The 23,356-nt window shown below is 43.0% G+C and overlaps 1 protein-coding gene across 1 annotated transcript in view; it reads right to left on the bottom strand.

Annotated features, from left to right (window-relative positions):
• Positions 1-22,980, bottom strand: part of LOC104337785 (chondroitin sulfate proteoglycan 4-like) — a 46,633-nt gene extending 23,653 nt beyond the window's left edge. Inside the window, exons 1-5 of the mRNA XM_075411148.1 lie at positions 22,916-22,980; positions 9,767-9,930; positions 5,628-9,197; positions 4,326-4,796; positions 3,326-3,502 (exon numbers count right to left, since the gene is read on the bottom strand). Coding sequence (XP_075267263.1) covers positions 3,326-3,502; positions 4,326-4,796; positions 5,628-9,197; positions 9,767-9,895 — 4,347 coding nt within the window. The 5' untranslated portion in view covers positions 9,896-9,930; positions 22,916-22,980. The remainder of the gene's footprint in view (positions 1-3,325; positions 3,503-4,325; positions 4,797-5,627; positions 9,198-9,766; positions 9,931-22,915) is intronic.
• Positions 22,981-23,356: the final 376 nt, after the last annotated feature.

The raw sequence follows: 23,356 nt of genomic DNA, 5'->3' as shown, positions 1-23,356 counted from the left end.
CTTTGAGGAATGACAGAAGATCCAAGAGCTGAAAAGGGCTGTATGGAAGCGGACGCTCAGAATACTGCAAATACTGTACAAGTGTCTTATTTTCCACATCTGGGATCAAGTCCTCCTTGAAGAGCACCATGAACACTGTATCTGAACTTCCAGGATGTAGCACCACACTAATTTTGCACATGCAGAACACATTTCACAGGCATAGTCCAAAAAAAAGGTTCATGACCCCACCAGCTGGGAAATAATCCATCCTGCTCTACTTCGAGCATTCAACTTATCAGTATCTCCTTGAATGCTACATAGCCTACCAGACACTGTATATTCACGGCCATTTTAATACTCTGGTTAGTGAGCAATTAAAAAAAAAAAAAGAGTTTTAATGTGGCTTTTAAAAACAAACTAATTCTAGGAAAATACGGCCCTCTTGTGGCAATATGAGGATACAGTCATTTCATAGCATCACTACCCATAAGCATACTGAAACACAAAAGTAAGCATAGCAAATAATGCCAGGATAGTGATTATCTTAAAAAATATCCTACTTCTCTTCCCCATTCTCACCCCAGAAAAAAAAATGACCACAGACTCTGTGGAAATTTTAGCAAATTATACCTATAATGATGTATGGTTTCTAAATAAACACATCCTTCATGCACTCACTGTTCTAATGGAACGGCTTTAAATTAAATGCAAGGATTGCTAGCATACATTACAGAAGCTCTCAGGACAGTAGAACCTTCTGTCTCTCATACATTATGTTAATGTAAATACTTCAGCATACTACAAATTGTCAGCCAAAAAAAACCAAAAAACACCCAAACACCTAAGAACTTCAATTACTTTCACTTCCTAGCGAAAAAATCAGAAACAACCTCCAAAATGTTTGGTTGTTTGTCCAGACAAGGACAAACATGTTTGGTTGTTTGTCCAGACAAGGGTGTCTGAAGAAGGGATGTTATGGATGCCTCAGAAATGAGGGAGCTGAAGGACTCATTCAGCATGTGCGCACATGCTCAGAAGTTTCTTGCATTTGGTCAGAAGCCCCATGGCAAAGGCCAAAATTAACTTTCGTATATCCACACCAACATCACTGATCACATACATCAGCTCTTCACAGAAGCTATTTCTCAACAGCAGATACCATACGCTAACCTATTTTTCAGCTGTTCAGTGCTGCTTTCTAACTCTTTATATTGAGATCTGCAAATGTTCTGAGTGCTAAACTTCAGTCAACTCAAATGGTCCTACTGGACTTCAGTTTTCACAGTACTGGTACCTCATTTTATACTTTTTTACATTTTGTACATTTCCAACCTTTCAAAAAATACAAAAGAGCTACTGCCTTTTTAAAAGCAACACGCAGTTTATTACTCAATGTTCACCACTAGCAACATCCTTGAGGAGCACAGACTGCTTGGCTAGAACACGGGGCCAGCAAGTATCACCCTACACAGGAATGCCCGGTTCATGTCAATATTTAGCAGGACTAAGAAAAATCCATTTTCTTCCTTCTACGGGATGCGCAAGTTTGCTTTGAAGAAGGATGATCTCAGTGTACTCCTCCCAGTATATAAATTGCCAGCTTTTAGTCTCCACATGATTCCAACATATTTGTGCATATTAGTACCTGCTCATGACAAAAATCAAGGTTATTTCTCAGCAATAGCTTATGCGTGAGCAGCAAAACCACAGGCATAAAGGCAGCATACTGGTTTGGAGTCCCAGCAGAGAGGACCAACTTTGGATAGGTTAAGCTGTGCTATCATTGTTCTTGGGAAGCCTAGACTTCAGAGATATTTTTAGCAAAAAAATCCATATGCTGCACTGTAGTGCACTGCATGGCTGCAGTTCTGTTAAGAAACTACAGTTCAATGACAGCAATGCACCAGAGAGGAGACACATAAAAATTTCTGACTGGATATATATCCCTCTTGTCTGTGACTAGACAAACATTACCGCCTGCTGTGCTGATGTCTGTGGAGTACCACTGTAATTACTTTAACCAGGGAAGGTTTTACTCTGTACCACTCAAATGCGTGTGAAGTGAGTCTGCCCTTTTGCTAGCAGTCTCTGCACAGGGCAGGGTATCTTGTGTTGTAGACATCTGCAGATTATCATGGATTAGCTGTTGTCATTGTGAAGCTGCACAATACTACTACTACTGCTGTTTAAAAACTATGTCTTTTCTCATGTGAAAAGTCTAAACACACAACACAATGCTGTGATCATCTTTACAGCCCTCTATTCTCCTCCTGCAATGTACAACTAAGTATGTAAAACTAAACACGTTTTAGGTGCCACCAATTTGCAAACTGCATCTTTACACACAGCGGCCTTTTTGTCTAACACGGGCACAGTGTCCGTAATAAACCAGTTCTGGTTACTGAGTGCTACTGTAACACAAACAAATAACAAACTTATAAACAAATAAATAAATTTGAAAAAGCACTGAAACTGAAGTGACACTAGTGACTTCTTTCAAGATTGAAAGATTAAAAAGCCGGCTATGCTTATTAAGAGCAAAAGGTAGTGTGAGCCAAAAATTTTATAATTTTCTTCAGGAATGTGGGGGGGCACGGAGTTTGAAACAAGTCAGCGTGTCCTTTTTTTAGCTCACAGTATCACACAGTAATATCTTCACTGTTTGCACTACTTTCATGACCTCTAACGGCCTAGATTTTCACAGACTGCATTTTACTGTTCTTGTCAGGAACTTTCAAAGAAGGGAAAATTCCTGTTTTGTATCAGAAATACCCATTACATAGACAATTATCCAAAGCAGTGCCAGTGAGAATGCCGCTCTTTCTTCTTGTCCTGTCTCACCAGGGATCCAGAAAGGAGCAGGCAGCAGAATGCACCTCAGCACGTCTGACCCTTTGGTACACTTGACGGCAAGAGGCACAGAGCCTGAAGAACCCTCACCGTCACTACTCTTGGTACTTATCTAGGCTATGCTGTTTATTAACAAGCCTCAAGATGCCCTAGCAAAAAACACTAAAAAACAACATTGATCCAAGTGTAACCCATCCCACAAGCGCTATGTCAGTCCTAGAGACTTCATGTATGTTTAAGATTAAAAGAAAGCTCAGTCAGCATTGTAGATAAACTTTACAACCACACAAAATGTTCTTCATGATGACTAGAATCTCCATAAATACACATGTACTGCCTCCCTTCATAAATACTAATTTATTTAAATCCCAGGACCACCATTTATTATATCGACTATCCCACCAGACAGAAACCTAATACTCTGTTAATGATGGTGCATTAAATGGTATCAGGTTAGAAGTAACTTAACACTTCAAAATGTTGATAAACATACCTGAAGAATTCTATTAACTTTTATAACAGGACCTTCATCATTTACTGCAGTAACTGTTACAAATACAGTTTGGGGCAAGCTTTGTTTCCACAGTTCCGTGTTATTTACTATCACAGTAAAATTGTCCGCTAGTTCCTCGCTGTCATCATGAACATAGTAGATTAACTCCTGTTCCACCTGAAAAATATAACAACCTGGAAAACTGAAGAGGCTCAAAGAAAATGAATGCCACATTAAAAAACAAATACTCAAGTCTAGTCATGCCCCTATGTATTCACTGCCTCAACTCTTCATGACTTCTAAGACTTTATTTATGCTTGTATCTGATCTGCACCTCTATCTTCGTTCCTTCCACAACAGCAAATTTTACAGCTCATCTTTTCATTCCTCTAGCTAGAATATCTTAACTATCCAGTCTTGGCATTCCCATGGAAAATTCAATCCCACTATATTTACCACAACATTCCTGAAATCTATAAACTGAACATGGTATTAGTAGATGGTGTCTTACAGTATAGTTTTTACTTCATAGTGCTAAAAGACTGAAAATTAACATATTATACATATACCAGCTCTCTGCGAGCAAAGACACGACCTAAAAAAAATAATTTTTTCCATTTTCTTCTTTGTTCAATCTACACCCTATTTCCTCGTTTTTTTCAAAATGAACCCATGCTCAGTCTGTCTCAGGCTTCCAGAGCATCAACAACTCTGCCTGAGTATGAGTAGCCCATCTGTCTACCGTGATTAAAGCACAGTAGACTGTGTGACCAGTGGCACACAAGGAAGCGATGTGGTTCACCACAACAAGGCACCCTCCCTCTCCACACCAAACAACCAGCTAGCAATTGCAGAAAGATCTTTGGTACAAGGCCAGAACAAAGCTCAAACTCATGCAGGTCACTACCTCCCACCAAATATCCCACTGCAGGCAAAAATTAGCTTTTAGCAATACAAAGAATTAATCATGACTATAGCAAAGTAGACTTAAATGCATTACCTGTTTTCTGGTAAATGTGGTTAACTTTATTCCAGGAACATGAAAGTTTTCAACATAACCATGTTTTGGCTGCTCAACTAAGATGAATTGACAGCTGAGTCCTGCAAAGTGTCTACTAGAAATTTTTAGATAGTCTTCCACCAGGACTTTCGAGCCCCCTTCAACTACCGTGAAGTTCTGTACTTCCAGCGGAATCATTCTGGGGATGATGTCTACAGAGATCTCTACTCCACTCACTGTTCGGACACCGTTGGTCACATCCAGAGAAAAATGGTCCTCCAGTTGGTCAGAAACTGTCTGCACATACTGAACTTTGCCCTCATCAACATCTTGCTGTGTGAAGCTCAAAACTGGCCTTTGGTCAGCACCGAGATAACTTTCCTCCAAGGAAAACTTCCGAATGTATCCATGTACTGGAAGCTGTCTTACTGTGAACACAATCTCAGATGGAGAACTGTTTTCATGAACAACCTTGAATTTAAAAACATACCCCAAAATTATTAAAACAGAAATGTGAGAAATTCTGTATTTCTCTTCTGAATTTTTCACTTTTAACCCTGGGATTGTCTACTTAATTACTCAGCATTCCTTCTTTGGGTTACATAGTTTACCTGAAAGTACAATACAACACTTTAGACCCATGTTAAACACACATGGCATGGGAGTGTTCTGTCAATTTTGAGAAGAACACACTGCGGAATTGACTAACAGCCTAAGCACTGCAGGCCCCTGCCTGAAACGAGGATTTCAGCAGAGGAGCGAAGCCACGTGCTGCCAGAGCCACCTCCCGGTGGTTACTGAAATTACACACACAAATGGTGTGAAGGAAAATATTAACCAAAAAGAAACAACCTCAGGCTTGTGATGATGTTTTTAAAATTTTGGATGCAATTCTCAGACAGTGTTAACTGGGATAGCTCCACACTGAATGAAACAAAACCCCTTCTTCCTTGGCATTTCCCACCAGCTCAGCTAAGAATAATACATGAAGTACAACCAATTGTCACGACTAAAACAAATACAGAAATGCAGCATCTCCAAACCTTAACTTTCTCCAGCACTGATATGTAACGGAGTAAAAGACTGTGGGCAGTCGTTAACATACATCATTTTCCCTTCTAGAAATGGAACCTTGCTAGTGTCAGTCTCTCCAGAATTAAGCATCCAGAGCGTCGTTATGTTAGCGAAAAACAAAAGGAGTTAAAAGAGAAGACAGAGAGACTAAAGACACTGTAATGACTGAGAAAACAGTGAAGAAAACTTGCTACAAGATTGGAGTAATGGACAACACAGTCAACTTACTTGCAGTTTTCCTTTACTGATTTTAACTGGTTTTCCTTCTTCAACTAAGAGATTGTTTTTGTTCACAATCCTTGGTGGCCACTGATGACTTTCCAAATATATGCGAACATGCACTCCAGCATCCAAATGGACATCTCTACCACGGACCGTAAAGTTAAATGTGTCAATAAGGTTGTTGCTGTCATCATGCCTGTAGGTCACGTACCCCTTTATCAGATCAAATTGAGTAAAGGAATCCATCAATAGATTATTTACATATATTCTTCCATAATTTGGGAAAGAGAGTATCTCATATGCCATCTCATGATCACTTCTGATGTCTTGGTTTGTAATAGCACTTAGGTTAGCTGTCGTAACAGTCTTCTCTTTTCCTTTTTGAACCAAAATGCCTGTATTATTTGCCAGCCTGACATAAGGATCAGTGGCACTAACTTCTAGAAGGAAAGAGGTATAGTGCTTGCCATCTGTCACAAAGAGCACAAAACGCCCAAAATCTGCACCACGGTGTATAAACAGGACTTGCTTTTGCTCTAGGTCCTCTTGTTTGAATTGGTAGAGTCTGTGCGAAGTGTCATTTGTTAGCACCAAGTCCCCATTGGAAATACCACGTCTAGTATACAGCAACTGTCCATCATCAAAATCAGAATCAGGATCATGATAGCAAAGATCTGCCAAAGTCAATAATCGCTGCCCATTTCTCACTACATTAAATATATTATCAATTACACGTACTGGTTTCTCATCGTTCTTCAGCTGGACAGAAATGTTGAATCTAATTTCTGCTGACAAAGGTTCTACTTCCGGATCAAAGTTTGCCCACCTTCCTGAGTCTTCACTGGAAGCTCTGACAAGAAATTCATCAAATGCTGTCTCAGAATCATCATGCACATAAATAAGGCGCTTATCAGTTATATCTTTGTTAGTGAAAGAGGTGAGATTGTCATTACTCTCAAATGAGCTTGAAAAATTAATGAGTTTTAATTTCCCATGCTTAGGAAACTGTATAACTTCATATTCGAAGGTTTTATTATCTGGTGTTTGCACAAACAATTTTGTGCTTGTTATTAACTCTCCTTCACCTTCAGTAACAGTTAGGCCATTGTTAGTCAAAATCATGTTTCTGAAATCTGATTTGATGTAGACTTCAAAGTCATACAAATTTGATTCCAGATATTTTGTAGAAATGAGGAATCTAAATGAATCACGGCTGTCTTCATGGTATCCGCTGATTAATTCATATGCCACTTTTTGATCAGTAATGTCTTTCTGGCTGAAGACTGAACCTTTTTTCAAAAGCTGGTTATTAAGCAGTATTTGTCCATTCTTTGGTAAGGACAGCAATTTAAAAAGCAGCTCATCTTCAGGTATTTCTAGATCTATAATCACAGCAAAAAGATTATCTGAATTCAAGTACTTCTTTTTTGATTTTTCAATTTCTAGAGGAGCATGTTTCAATAAAGTGTACGTTAACCATTTCACTTTGATCAGAAACATGTGCTCTTCACTGATTCTGTTTCCTATGCTAACTTTGAATTTAAATTGGTCAGTAACATTCTCCAGCTGAATTTCTTTGAAAGTGCTACAGTATCTCACACGGCTGCGCTGAACAGAGCGTTGAGAAAAAGAGCTGACTTGCTTCCATTCGCCCCTTGAATGCTGCCTTTGGACTTCCCCAAACTGGGGTGGCTCTGTGATCTCGTACCGTATCTGCAGCTCATGGAGGCTGGGATTTGTTTCCACTGCCAGATGCCTAGGTGTGATCAGAGCTGTAACACCTTGGAGCAGGCTTATTCCTGAGTTGTTCACAACTCTGTAATCCAAAGGAACTGCCATGACACGTAACACAGCAGTATTGCTCACTTTCTCACCATCACTCACCCTCAGAACAATCCTTGAGTTCTTGACACCTGTGTGGACAAAGAAAACAGTGCCTTCTCTTAAGTCCTCGTTAGAAAAAGTAGTAATAGCTTTTCCAGGATGTTTTGAATTTTCTAAAAATCCTGCATCTGCATTCATATTTCCAAGCACTGAAAGACTGAGATCCACAGGATCCGAATCCTTATCTAGAACTTTTATCAGATCACTAGTCAAACGTTTCTTTGAGTTCTCCAAGACAAGTAGCAAGTTTCCCTCGGGAAGTGTGATCTCAGGCGCATCGTTTACTGGAGTGACAGTAATGCTAAACATATGCTGCTCATCTCCTTGCAAATATGGATGCACAACCTTCTCACTGCTGGTAGAAATGGAGAAATTAAAATAATCGTGAGAGTCCTCAGAGCCATCATGGACATAAAGAATCTTCCCTTGCCACACATCCTGCATAGTAAATGTATTCATCTCCTGCGCTGGTTCAACATCTAGTTTCAAGTCTCCATGAGAGGGTGGTTCCTGTATTTCAAAAATAATTTCTGATTGATGAATCCCTAATTTCTGAAAGTCCAAGTTGACTTTAATATGTTTGGATTCAAGCAAAGCTTGTCCGCCCTCTAGCACAATCAAGTTACTTAGAACTAAAAGGTGGCTTTTGTCTTCCCTTCCCAGAGAGACAGAGCTTTCAGGGGAAATGGCAAATGCTGGGGCTGCTTTCACAGTAGGGTTCTTTACAGCCATCTCTAAAGAAAGATTTGTATTAAAAGCACCCCCCGTTTCACATCCAGCTGAAATGTCCTTTGTTACTAGAACATTCTTCAGCGATTTCTTTTCTGAATTGATTTTCAGATCTCTTAAGCAACCTTTGAAGGACCCTCCTCTGGCATACTTCCCAGACACTGAAGTTAGCTCTAACTTCATCACTTCTGATCGTGTGTTGTCATCTACACCACCTACAAAGAGAGACCCCTTCAGAAGCGGCAGTTTGCTGTGAGGAGGCAATAATTTTTCCACAGTTTCTTCATCCAATGTCAGCTGAAAATATTCTGCAGTAAATCTTAGTTCAATGTAATGCCAATAACTGTCATTGACAGACCTATGAGAGGAAAGCTGGATTCTATTTTTATGTTTTCCAACATAGGCTTTAATTAATCCATCTGCTATTTCCATTGCAATGAAATCTCCTGTTTGCCCAGGATGGTAAAGCAGCAAGCCACGTGCAGCTGAGGTCTGCAATGCATATGCCAAGATTCCCTCATCATCAATATTCCATGGTGCGAAAGAAACATAGGATCTGGAACTGAAGAAACTAATGGGCTCATCTTCACCTGCAAAGAATTCATCACTGCATCCCACTGAAACTTCATGGACATTTTTAAAGCCAGGAGAAGGTCTCAGAGGCATCAGAATGTCCAGCTGATTGAACAACACATCATCAATACATCCTCGAAAACTGGGCAGTGCTCCAACAAGGTAGGGAACATCAAGTTTACTAGTACCACCTACATAGAATCCATAGTCAATATTTAATTCATAGAGAATTCCAGGCATTTTTGCACTACTTCTATCATGATTATCAGTTACCAATGTGACACTGTCATGTTCATGATGTAGTTCAACCATGTGCCAAGCTAAATCATTCAGCTGAGATCTTTGCTGAGAATGCAGTACTCGTTCCCCCATGCCAAAGTTAATTCTCAACTGAAAGAGACAGAATTTTAACCATCAAAATCCAAAGTGGTATTTTTCATAATCATATATTAACGCATCATTGATAGATTAATCATATTAAGTATGTAATTCACTACATTTAGTTGAAAAAAAAAATCCCACTAAAGTTTTGTGTAGGTTTACTTCTCATCACAAATACGATTTGAATAATTGCAGAAGTTCTGCTAGGACCAACAGCTCCTGAGAACCCAAGCAACAATCATCTTTCAAGAACTTACCTTACAGAAAAAATATTATTTGGATCCAAACATTTTCTATGATGCTAACATCATCAAATCTGAAATTTTGCCTTTACTGAACCTCATGCTTTGAACACAGTGATCTTGATTTTAAGATCTAGAGATCTCAAAGGCTTTTAGAGGCCAATTTTAATATCATTATAAGAAATAAATATCACATTTTGAAATTATCAATTGTATGATGTGGTTTTTCCTTTTTTTTTAAAAACAAACTTTGAGAATTGTTATAGACAACAGCTTGACGAAAAACACTAAACAATACAGACTACACCTCTTTTTAGCTATAGTTACAACCCATACCTGTAAATTTCCTGAGTGTAGCTCCATTAAACAATAATCCTTCTTCCCAGCTGCAAGAAAAAGCAGCCCATGCGGCTTGCCTGTTCGAAACCGCAACTGTAAGGATGTCCGAGAGGATGCTTCTGCCATGTTCAACTCCACAAAGCTATCACCATAAAATGATACTGACAGAAAGGAAAACAGACAGGAGATTCTGTCACACACACACACAAAATCTTTCTCTTATCTACAGCTAAATATATATACACGAATTTGTATTAACTCTCTATATACTTGATTATGTATGAATGAAAATAAATCTCCAATATCAAATTCACCAGTCCAAGAAACTGGATAAGACACCAGTGGTCACACCAGTATAGACAAGGAGTGAATACAGCCCAATATTCTAGCTCCAACAGTGACAAGGAATTGTAAGAACAGTGCAATAATATTTAATACTTTCCTTCAAATACCCCATTTTTTTTTGTTGTTTCAGCTGTTATCCCGAGCTTGTCACAGTCAATCTATTTTGTAACCACCAAAGGATTTCCCTCTGAAGTACTCCTCCAGTTTCTCATTGTAAACATCTTCATCTACAACATGTTCTTACATCTCTGTCAGACATCCTCTGTCATCTCTGACAAGAAGACTCACAGGTCTTCTGCTATCTGCACGATTCTTTCCTATATTCTCATCCATCTCTTTCCCACACTGAAGTGTCCTCTTGTTTCTTGCATACAGCCTCCAACTCGCCCTGCCCAGCCATTCCATTCTGCACAGGCCTCCTGTGCAGGAATCCTTCACTCTCTTCTCCCCTCTTTACTGCCTTGAACAGCAACACCAGCGAACTTTCTCACTTGACTACTCATTGCCTTTATCATGCCAGTTTTATACCAAACAGCACAGATTCCAAGACCAAATCCTCAAAAATTCAGCTGGTAATTTCCCTCCTATGCAAAAAAAAATCAACCATTCATCCCTCCTCCTATCTTTTGATACATTACTTAATATACAAAACCCTGCATTCCTATCCAATAGCTGCCCAAAAGCCTTTGATGCCAAACTTTACCAAAAGCTTTTTGGGAATCTAAATCTTAGCCACCTTTCCTGGCCCCATCAAGAAAACTCCAACAGAAAACTCCCGATGCCTCCCAAGCTGATCCTACTTACTTCTGTGACCTTTATCCTTTGTTACAATATCTATAAATTTGAATGACACACACGTCAGGCTTACACTGCTCTGGTCATTCTTGCTTTAAACACTAGCATAAAATTTGCCACCCTCCAGGCTTCAGGTACACAGGGAGTTTAAAGCATGAGATCAGATATTACCCTTGGCAAGCAGGCAATTTCATCCCTGCGGTTTTTTTAGGTCAACCCCTCTCATTCCCCCATCCCCCCCCAGGAAAAAAAAAAAGAATTTAAGTTTGGGAATCTTCCCACTTAGCAGTCAACATCATTCCGTTTCGCTTCTCTGCAGTAGCCATGCGCTTTCCAAGTGCTTCTTTTATACCAATAACTTAATCAACTGGCTGCACAGACCCTCTACAGGGTTTTTGTTCTTGGTGTATTTAAGAAGGATTTAGTAAAAGCTTTGATTCCTTCAGCTAGCTGATCCTTGACCTTCTTTTCTTTTTTCCGGGCCTACCTATTTTCACATTACATCTGCCAGCATTTATGATGCTTTCACATCATGTATTTGGACACAACTCTTTAAGAACGCCACCAGTTAAACTATATTTTGCAGCTTTTACCTTCATTCTGAGACAACTTTCTCATTTTAACACAGTTCTTTATAAAAATAAGCATAACTGCAGAGGACTTCTGAGATTTAATTGTTCCTGCCTCTACATTAGCTGTCCCTCTGCTGAATCTAAGACACTCTGATGATTCTTACAAAGTGTGGCTTTAACTCAGACTCTGAACTGGATTCTGCACACTACAGAGTAGCAAATGAAAGGTCTCATTAACCAGCTGTTTCATGAAACAATCACTAACAGTATCTAAAAATTTGTTGTAGTATACATAAAAATTGTAAGTGGCTTTGCCAAGAGTAAGACTTCAGGGCTCTCGAAGGCAGGGGTATCCAAGAGCGCTGGTCGCTCTTTAAACATCACTTCCTCCATGCTCAGGAGCGGTGCATCCCCCTGAGAAAGAAATCGAGCAAAGGAGGCAGGAGACCTGCATGGTTAAACAAGGAGCTTCTAGCGGAGATCAGGTGGAAGAGAAAGGTCCATGGAATGTGGACAGAGGGACAGGCCACTTGGGAAGAGTACAGGAATGTGGTCAGAGCGTGCAGGGATGCGACGAGGAAGGCCAAAGCCCGCCTGGAATTGAAGCTGGCAAGGGATGTCAAAAACAACAAGAAGGGCTTCTTCAACTACATCAGCAGCAAAAGGAAGGCTAGGGACAATGTGGGGCCGCTGCTGAATGAGGTAGGTGTCCTGGTGATGGAGGATGCGGAGAAGGCAGAGCTACTGAATGCCTTCTTTGCTTCAGTCTTCAGTGCCAAGGCAGGCCCTGAGGAATCCAACGCCCCAGAGGTAAGAGAGGAAGCCTACAGAGAGGATGACTTTCCCTTGGAAAGAGGAGGACTGCATGAGGGATCACTTAAGCGATCTGGACGTCCACAAATCCATGGGCCCCGATGGAATGCACCCACGAGTGCTGAGGGAGCTGGCGGATGTCATTGCTGAGCCACTCTCCATCATCTTTGAAACGTCCTGGAGGACAGGAGAGGTGCCCGAGGACTGGAGAAAGGCCAATGTCACTCCAGTCTTCAAAAAGGGCAAGAAGGAGGACCCAGGGAACTACAGACCGGTCAGCCTCACCTCCATCCCAGGAAAGGTGATGGAGCAGCTTATCCTGGAGGTCATCAACAAGCAAGTGGAGGAAAAGAAGGTTATCAGGAGTAGTCAGCATGGATTCACCAAGGGGAAATCATGCCTGACCAATCTGATAGCTTTCTACGATGACATGACTGGCCGGGTAGATGAAGGGAGAGCCGTGGATGTTGTCTACCTTGACTTCAGCAAGGCTTTCGACACAGTCTCCCATAATATCCTCCTAGGGAAGCTCAGGAAGTGTGGGCTGGATGAGTGGTTGGTGAGGTGGTTTGAGAACTGGCTGAATGGCAGAACTCAGAGGGTTGTCATCAGCGGCGCCGAGTCTAGTTGGAGGCTGGTAACCAGTGGTGTCCCTCAGGGGTCAGTACTGGGCCCAGTCTTGTTTAACTTCTTCATCAACGACCTGGATGAAGAGTTAGAATGTACCCTCAGCAAGTTTGCTGATGACACCAAACTGGGAGGTGTGGTAGATACACCAGAAGGCTGCGCTGCCATTCAGCGTGACCTGGACAGGCTGGAAAGTTGGGCAGAGAGGAACCTGATGAGGTTCAACAAAGGCAAATGCAGGGTCCTGCACCTGGGGAGGAACAACCCCATGCATCAGTACAGGCTTGGGATGGACTGGCTGGAGAGCAGCTCTGTGGAGAGGGACCTGGGTGTCCTGGTGGACAACAGGTTAACCATGAGCCAGTAGTGTGCCCTGGCTGCCAAGAAGGCCAATGGCATTCTGGGGTGCATTAGGAGGAGTGTGGCCAGCAGGTCGAAGGAGGTTCTCCTTCCCCTCTACACTGCCCTAGTGAGGCCTCATCTGGAGTACTCTGTCCAGTTCTGGGCTCCCCAGTTCAAGAAAGATGAAGAGCTACTGGAGAGAGTCCAGCAGAGGGCTACAAGGATGATGAGGGGACTGGAACATCTCTCCTACGAGGAGAGGCTGAGGGAGCTGGGCTTGTTCAGCCTGAAGAAGAGAAGGCTGAGAGGGGACTTAATATATGCTTACAAATATCTGAAGGGTGTGTGCCAGGAGAATGGGGCCAGACTCTTTTCAGTGGTGCCCAGCAACAGGACAAGGGGCAATGGGCACAAACTGAAGCACAGGAAGTTCCGTCTGAACATGAGGAAGAACTTCTTCCCTCTGAGGGTGACGGAGCACTGGAACAGGCTGCCCAGGGAGGTTGTGGAGTCTCCTTCTCTGGAGATATTCAAGACCTACCTGGACAAGGTCCTGTGCAGCCTGCTGTAGGTGACCCTGCTTTGGCAGGAGGGTTGGACTAGATGACCCACAGAGGTCCCTTCCAACCCCTACTATTCTGTGATTCTGTGAAACCCCACAGACAGAAGCTGTGTAATAGTGTGTTATATTAAGTACCCAGAGAAATACAGGAAAGATTTTTAGATTACTGAAATACATATATTTCTTGCAAAGGAAGAGTCACCACTGTGCATAGAAAAACTGGTTGCAAATTGAATAAGAGGAATTCTTCCCCGCCAATTTACTTCTAGCATAAAAGAAGCTTCCATCAAACAGCTCTAATATACTTTACAGGTCTTCCATAAAATCTATACTGTAAAAGAACCAATGCAGTTTGCTGTATATAGAAATGATATTACTGTGGGGTTAATAAAGACCAATCTCCCTTTTAAAGCAAGTATTGGAATAACAGAACTAGAGACAAACCTCCAACATAAGTGAGGACTAAATTTTACTAATAAGCCAGGAAATGTGTTAAACGTTTATCATTTTTATATCATGGTAAATTCATATTATGGCAGTGGCCAGAACTGTCACTGTTCTATCTATATAGGACATTGCCCCTACCCTATAGTGCTTCAGATCCAGTACATAGGCAAAGGAGTCCCCTGACTTCCACCTCAGCAAATGAGGCACTGAGATACCGTCTTCCTGAAGATCTCAAGAAGCATAATCTCGCTGCATGAAATAACCTGTCTTAATCAAAAGATTACTCCCATTTCTTTCAGCCAACGTAGAAACATTAGAACATCAATAAAATATTATTGGTACAAGAAGATTCCACCTCGATAAGACAGCCCCTTCTCCTCACCCTGCTGAGACTCCATGAAGCAGTTACGTATGTTTTGCTACATTACATCCTACCACCCCCACGGAACTGGCAAGTAAGAGATTTCACTATCATTTTATTACTGAAGTTCCTCAGAAATTAACAAATGAAATCCAAAGCTTTCACAGATGTTAATGTCCTGAAAGTTTCATTATGATCACTGTAACACACCCCCTAAAGTTCACTGGTGAATTTCTGAATCAAAACTAATGACTGCTGATAGAATTTGAAAATAACTTCTAAAGACATCAAATTTTCATTAGACTCAAGTATGTGGGGAACAAACATTGGATTTCAGGGGAAGCAATCGAGCAGAAAGATAAACTTATCCATGGATTACTAAATAAAATTTAGAATAATTTGAAATGAAGTTGCAGAGTCAATGTTTTGTGGTGTGCCACTGCGAAACGGTTTAGTGTTTATACTAAATATGAATTTCCTGGAAAAAAGAAGCGTAAGTTAAGGCTTTTGCCTTCCATAAAACACTTCAGAGTCAGAATCTATGACTGAAGGTGAGGCAGCAAACTCAACATCGACATAGCCACTGATCCAGCACTAAATGAGATCTTGGGCCAAGACCACCTACAGTGCCATGGCGCGATTTCTGCTTCAGTACCCACCAAACTAAGGAACATGTTATCACAGCACAGGAATCAAGTTCCTCTACAGCAGACACTTTTAGAATTATTTCTGGCTGAAACCGTGTTATGAGTGACCTCAAAATTAATCCGGCACCACAGCTTTTGAAAAGGGGACATTTTGTCCAGGACTCTCTGATGCCAATCGTACCATTATGCAAAGTAAGTGGAGTTCAACCAATGATACCAGCCTTGAAGCTCCCTTGCTACGGGAACAGGTGAATTCAGCATATCAGATAGGTAACGATTCCTTTGGATTGCCTGGGCAGACAATCTATTCTATAACAGCTCTGTGCCTCAAAGGCAAAAGACAGGTGGAAGCAGCTGAGAATAAGAGCCAGATCTACGTCAGCTACAACGTCTGTTCATAGACAAAGATGCACAACAGCTCAACAAAATACAGTCGTAATCACTTGGGATGCCAGTTTAAATATCTATTCTACCTGTGTTACTGGCTAATTTGTGGTCCCCATGTCTCTTCCTTCTCCTTTAGAACCAACCCTCATCTCTGACTAGAAATACCACATTGGGGCTACAAATCCCTCCTAATATTTCCATCATAACAGATAACATTTATATGGGAAGTGCAAGTTTTGAGAATTTTGTTTCACATAATTTTACTGAAGATTCCTGAACCGCTCTGTCCACAACATCTTTCTTAGAAGTAACCACGAGAAACCAGGGCAGGTACAGCAAAAGCCTTTATAATCATAGAGCAAAAGGTTCTTCATTCATCATCTAGTGGTGGCGACACACTGGCATTTTATCCTTTTGTTCAGCTTTCGTTCTCTAGTGTTAAAAACATCATCAAGTTCAATGAACATCTACACCTTGAATAATTTTTCTCTTGGTTTCTGCACTCAAAGCGCAAAGCAATACAAGCCTTGTCTCTCCTCCATTGTCAAAACTGACAACCTCAGAATATATCTACAAGAAACCAAACTCACACTGACTACACAGCGATCACGAGCTATGCACATCCATCCAACACCAAAATCAAGATTAAAGAGCTAACTGAAAGAACGGACTTTTTTTCATTTTTCCCTTCTTTTCTGTCAGTATTTCTTGTTTCTGACTAAACTATGTACCTTTCCAGCAACGCATAGGGATTATGAAAAAGAACACAATTACACACTTCTTAATTGGAAGCAATTTAATGCAGACTTCATGTCTGCTCAAGTCCTTTTTGTCTCCACTGTGGACAGGAAACAGCCAAAATTCCACACATCTCAATCTTTCCCTTTTCCGGACCCCTTTTACACCTTCTTCCCAAAGAAAGTCATATGGAAAGGCTTTCCCTACTGTGCCTGAACCAGTAACTCTGAAAGACTTTTATAGTCATGTAATCCATGAAGGTTTTTGCATTTATGCCACATGAAAAAGAGAGGCATTTTACCAGATCCCTTCCCTGCCCCTCATATCTAATCCTTTATATCAAAAAATTGAAACACATAATTTGATCTTCAGGTAGAAAAGAAAAATGACGTGGTTCCCATGCAAAAGAGTATCTCAACAATGTTTTTGTCTTCAAAACGGCATCAGTGCCAGGGCTCTTTAAAGATAATCTTTTGGTCAGAGCCTATAGTGTAAGCAGAAACAATGCAGATAACATTTAAAAGTATAGTCCAACATCCTGAACCCTGCTGATGTAGACAAAAACATCTGTCTAGTTTTAATACCTAATATATTGATCTTCTGTTTCCAACACTAAAATAATTGTCATAATTAGTCCACACAATTACTACTGCCCAGACAAACTTGTCCCATTTAGCCTGCTAATTTGCTGTGAAAACCACTATATACGACTTGTTTTACAGGAGGGGGGAAGTCATGCAATCTATCACATTACCTAGTCACTAAAGATAAAACCATAAAAGATTAAGTCTGTATTTTCAGTCAGTATCTGCTCCAAACTCCAGAACCACCGCACCAGGACATGTTGTTGGCTTGTTTTGTGCCTGCTGCAAAGAATCACTTCTGCGTCACAGTAACTCCTCAGTTGAGACCACAGTCTTTGCAGTGGCCTCACTAACAATCTCTTACCCGTAAGCTCTACAGGCTGGCTGTATAAAAAGGAGTTGAAAGAAGAAGGGGAGGAAAAAATCGTATGCACTGGTTTTGAACCTGCTATCTTACCATCTACCGTTGTCATGTGCTGCACACATATCTAGGAGCTCCAAACACACAGAAGGTCCCTACCTACTAGATGTTTGATGCACATCCCCCCAGGATACTCCAACTGTACAATGTCCCTTCAGGACAATAAAGTTACTTATCTTTCTACGTGAAAAACACAAAGTCAGAATAAAGGCTAATTCACCTGTCTTAACAGCACACCCAAAGTGCAACCATTGCATACAACATCAGTTGTGACTGGTGAGGTACTGACTTCATCACCTCCAGTGTATCTAGAGGCAACACCTGTTTTAGTTATTTGAATGAATAAGCTTCCTATTGTCCAGCTGAGATTTACACCTTGAAGACCTGTCCGCTACAGCACATTCACTGAACTGTAACGGAAACAGAAATCAACCGGCACAGGCAGCTCACAAAAATATTAATCTTCCAGATGACAGTGGCTTTCCACCTGTCTGTTGACAATTTCAGGTACGTTTTTGACTTACTACTATTTTGGATATTCAAGCTCCAATACTCTGGCTAAGAGTGCAGCCTGTTTCTCCCTGTGGTTGGTGAAGAAGGTGTGACCTCTCCTTTTGTAGAGCGGAACTTTTCACGCTAGTATTAGACTACTAAGCACGTTCTGTGAGGGCTCATTTCAGGGCTGTACAGAAACCAAAGGGTATAACTTTGTCCCTGTCTCCCTCCATTCTCAAAACAGAGCAGTTGTTTTGCGTATCGACACATTTCTTTCACACTACGAAGTCTCTTAGTGTGCTCCAGTGAGAGGCGGAGGGGTTGTGCAACCTAGAGATGAAGGCAGATTTCCACATAGCACAAATAGTTCAGGCTATATAAAAGTACAGCTGGAAGCCTCATGAAGTGCGCTCATGCACTAGGCAAACAATGAGACACACACTGAGTCCCAAATGGCTTCTGCTCTAACTTAAGATAAAGTATGCCTGTCCCAAGTCTGTTCTCCTAAACCACAGGAAAAACAGCACACAATCTCCAACACAAATATCGTAGGAAGACTCTCCCTTTGGGTAGGAATCAAGTGACGGAAACAAGTGTTCAGAGCCTATTAATACCAAATATAAATAAGATGTTGTGATAATAATAACTTTTTAAAGCCTTGTTTACTCTGGTTGTACAGCACAAGTGCAGACAGATTAAAAAAGGAGAGAACATTGGTGAAAGAGTACCAAATTCCAGGTACCCAATGTAAAAAGCTTTTAACAGCTCTCTGCCAGAAAAAAATGGCAGAATGGGGGATTAAAGAATGCATTTGTAATTACTGCACAGGCTCACATTCTGCACTATAAACATGCTTAGAGCTGTCCCACAGAACCAAACCACTTCTCTAGCTCCTTCCAGCTAAAAGACCTTTGCACCCAGGTCCAAGACGTCCCCTGTCTCACCAACAGAAGAGCTGTCAGTCCTCTCCATTGTGAATTCCCTAGTGTACTCCACAAACACGGACTCTACTCCTGCCTTCTAGCTTCAGCATGTTTCAGTTCTGTGCTGAGGAACATAGCTGGAACCATTTATCAGACTAACTGAGCCAAACTTGATTCTTTCACGTGCTGTATCTCTTCTGAAACATTGTGATTTGTACATTTACTTCCCCATCTAGATGTATTTCCATCTTTCACCTGGAATCTGCCAGTAGTATGCTTGAAACCATTGTGCCTACAGGAGTATCCTAACCTCAGAGTACATAAAAATGTCTTGGAGAAATAGATATTGGGTTCTAGCACTTGCACAGAATTACTTTAAAAGTAACTAATTTATAATAAAGCTTCTGAAACTTCTCCAAGTGGTATGCAAAAGATGCTGTCAAGACAGGACAAAAAGAAGAATTCATGATAGGAAGCTGTCTTAATAGAAAAATATTTCTTTCAGGCAAAATATCTCAGATGGCTAACACCTGTTGGAACTTTTGAAAGGTATGCATGTACTTTCTAGCACATCAGTGACAAAAATCACTTTTTTTAAAAATATAATTAAATAGTACAAGAAATTGCCACAGGTTTAATGGAGTTGTCAGGAGCTGCATATTCTAGAAATAAAGATGATCAGTTCTGGCAATTCAAAGCTCAAGTAAACCAGAAGTTAGGAAAAATAAAATTTGACAGCAACTACTTTCTTAAAGTAATTTCATATTTGCTTTCTTGCTTCTGAACAACAGTCAAGAATCAGACTGGTAGCCGATTTTTTTCAAGTTTCTGACTGAAAGCTGACCTCATGTTAGAAAACCTTGCAATTTGAGTGACTGCCCATTAAAACTAGATTGAATGGGCTTTAGAGTACTAACTAGAACTTCATGAGCATGATGAATTGAAGACTGCTCTTACATGGGTTTAATCTGGCGCTGATGATAGCCCTGTCTTCTACAACGAAACTCGGTGCGGGGAGGGAGGGGGGGGGGAGTGAACCTCCTTTCAGTCTGATTCAGCAGCAATTACTAATAATCACCTGGGGGAAAAAACCTTCAGAAAACTTACCCTCATAAACAAAAATGCACTCATGACTTCTTCATTTTCTCTTACAGCTAGATGGAACGATGTTTTGAATGATCCTTTTTTAACTCTGTACTTGCTGCACCACAGATACGATCAAATTCAACCAGTGAGACTGAAAAGCACTACCAGTATCACAGAGTACCTTAGGTAATACGGTTTGCTGACAGCTCTTACACTCTCCAAAACACAGTGCTGATACTTCACAAAACAGGAGTTTGGCTAATGAAGCTTTGCTACAAGGACAAAGAGCAGAAATAATGCAGCAGAATGACAGAAAGAAAACAAAGAACCAAACCGGACACTTCACAATGAAAAAATACCACTTCCACCTTTGCCCTCTTATCTAAGCTGGTAGCAGATCAACAGAACATAACATAACAGAACATAAGGGGCACGGGAAAAATGGAAGTGGAAAAGGCATCTGCCAGATTCACTGCAAATGCCCTTGGAGACTAATGTAACCATTATTCAAAACTGAATTCACAGGGCTGATTCACACTTTCTCCATGTAGGATTTACATTGAGATACAAGGAGAGGCTGAGGGAGCTGGACTTGTTCAGCCTGAAGAAGAGAAGGCTGAGAGTGGACCTAATAAATGCTTATTAATATTTCAAGGCTGGGTGTCAGGAGGATGGGGCCAGACTCTTTTCAGTGGTGCCCAGTGACAGGACAAGGGGCAATGGGCACAAACTGAAGCACAGGAAGTTCCGTCTGAACATGAGGAAGAACTTCTTCCCTCTGAGGGTGACGGAGCACTGGAACAGGCTGCCCAGGGAGGTTGTGGAGTCTCTTTCTCTGGAGATATTCAAGACCCGCCTGGACAAGGTCCTGTGCAGCCTGCTGTAGGTGACCCTGCTTCAGCAGGGGGGTTGGACTAGATGACCCACAGAGGTCCCTTCCAACCCCTACCATTCTGTGATTTTGTGGGTAAATCAAATGCTATGAGAGCCTGTAAGCCTCTTACACTCTCCTAAAATGTACACATTGAGAAACATCCCTGTGTTGCGTTTATAAATGCTTTACACACCAGACATGATGTTTAAAGGCCCCTTCCCAGCTAAAACATTCTACAATTCTATGATTTCCAGATAAAAGGCAGTCCTGTAGTTAAAGCACTGAACGTCAAATGAACAGAGCTGATGGTAATTTCTGGTTCCATCACAGAAACACACTGCAGAGTTGGGAAAACCACCTGACACCTAATTTCACTTCACTGCCTATAAGAAGCTGTTGGTGATTTTTCTTTCCTTCCAGCCTTCCACTGGTGGTCCATTTCACTCTAAGATTCTTGGGAGCAGGAACTCTGGGTACGGCTATAGCCATAGCAGCACCTGGAGTAACAGAGGAGAGGTGGAATTTAACAAGCTCACCTGGTAGTGATGCCAGTCCACATGGCCTGGCAGAGCTCAGCTTGAAGGCAGCTCAGCTGGAGCATCCTGCACTGCTGCACCTAGGTTTGCTGCTGCCTTGCAGTTTGGAAACGCACCCTCCAGCTCTGGTTTGCCTTGCACTGCCTGCAGTGCTGGGGATGGAGAACACTACTGCAACAGCGCAGCATAAAGTGGTCTGGCAGCTTCACATTTTCAAAGCAGTAATGGTTGGCCTAACACTACTGCCAGCAAAGTCAGCGACAAAACCCTTTGTCATGACACTTAAGACAATGCTAGAGATATCTCAAAGGCAGAAATTCTCACTAGTGAAATCTCAATGGCAATCAAATCTCCCTGACATCCTTGACAGCTCTGAGACATCTCTAGGAGCAACAAAAAAATCCCTCCATACCCTGCATACAGACTTTTTGTTTGCAAAACCAGTGAGAACACCAGTTAGAGCTCCACACATTTAAATCCTCTCGTGGAAGGGCAAGAGGTGTATTTCATTTGTAATATCTGAAATTAATCCTGTAATAAAAGCTACCAATGCAGCTTTCACTGATCACTGAAGAACTGCAAACTATTTTTTAAAGTTACAACTAAATACTAGGAGTTAGTTTCTAAGTAGTCTTCTCACCTAGTGAAGACAGACATCATACAATCACAGGAACCAACACAGCACTCAACACTTCTAAATAAAGGGAGTCACGGCAATTGGTTTGCTTCACGTGGGATTGCAATGAGTATGAAAGAGCACACCTACAACTGCCTGCTGGTCCATCGTTTAAAAAAGGTATTTCAACAAAAAAACTTGGTTACCAGTCTTTGATGCTCTAATTATAATTGACGTGAAGATGTATCACAAGAATTGGAAAAATAAATTTCCAGCTGAAGATTCAGGCTGGCCCAATGGTTTTGCTGACTCCCAAGACCTGCACCTTAACCTGCACCACCATCGGCGGGAGCTGCAGGCCCTCGGCACGTCCGAGAAGCCAGACACGAGCCAGCTGAATCTAGGTGCCAAGAAACCAGGTGCCCGCAGCCGCCGGCCGATGCCGAGCGCGGGCAGTGCTAGCCGACACGCGGGCCAAGGCAGCGGAAGGAATGGCAGGGAACGCTCGTGTACGCGGCTCTGCGCTCTCCTCGCGACATATCAGTCGTGATTGTGGAATAAAAAAACAAGGGGGCAGGGGTGTCACCCGTGGTGCCTGGGTTGTGTTTGTTTTCATTATAAAGTCTGGCCGCGTCGAGTCCCCGCAGGGGAGCAAACAGGCACAGGCCCAGGCCCAGACCCGAGCTGCAGGGATCGGCCTTCACCCGCAGGACGGGGACACCCCGACCTCCACACGGTGGCCTGCCGGGCCGCCTTCCGCGCAGCCAGCCGAGAGCGGCAGCGCACCGGCACCCCGCCCCGCCCGCCGGCTCCCGCCCCACGCCGCCCTCCGCTGGGCCGGGGGAGAGCCCGGCAGAGCGGTCCCCGTCCCGGCCGGGGGCTGCCGCTCAGCCAGCGCCGGGCCGCCCCTTCCCCCGCCCGGCCCGCAGGCCGGCGGCGCCCCCCGCCATGGCGGCGCCCCGCGGGCGGCCCTACCTGCCACAGCCGGCCGGCCGGCGGCCAGCAGCAGCAGCGCCGGCAGCAGCGCCGCGGCGGGCACGCCGGCCCCGCGCCCGCCCGCCATGCCGCTGCTGGGGGGGTCGGAGCCGCGGCCCGACCAGGCGCTACCGACGGCGGCGGCCGGGGCGGGACGCGGCCCTGGGGAGCGGCGGGCGAGCGCCACCGCCCCGGCGCCGTTGGCGGCTCCCGCGGGGCCCCCGGCCCGGCGCTCCCCGCCCGCTGCCCCGGGACGGCTCCTCCTCCCTCCCTGCCCCCCGCCCTCCTCTCGGCGCGGCTGGCTCCCGCGTCCCGCCCACCGCTCCGAGACACCGGCCTGGCAGGGCAGGCGGGGCGGGGCGGCTACCGGCCGCCCCTCGGCAGGTTCGTCTGTGGCAGCGCCGGGCCCGGGGCGGCCTCCCCCCGCCGCGGGCGCCAGGC

Source organism: Opisthocomus hoazin, chromosome Z (assembly GCF_030867145.1).
Source record: "Opisthocomus hoazin isolate bOpiHoa1 chromosome Z, bOpiHoa1.hap1, whole genome shotgun sequence".
NCBI classification, from domain to species: domain Eukaryota; kingdom Metazoa; phylum Chordata; class Aves; order Opisthocomiformes; family Opisthocomidae; genus Opisthocomus; species Opisthocomus hoazin.
This window is presented reverse-complemented; position numbering and strand designations above follow the sequence as displayed.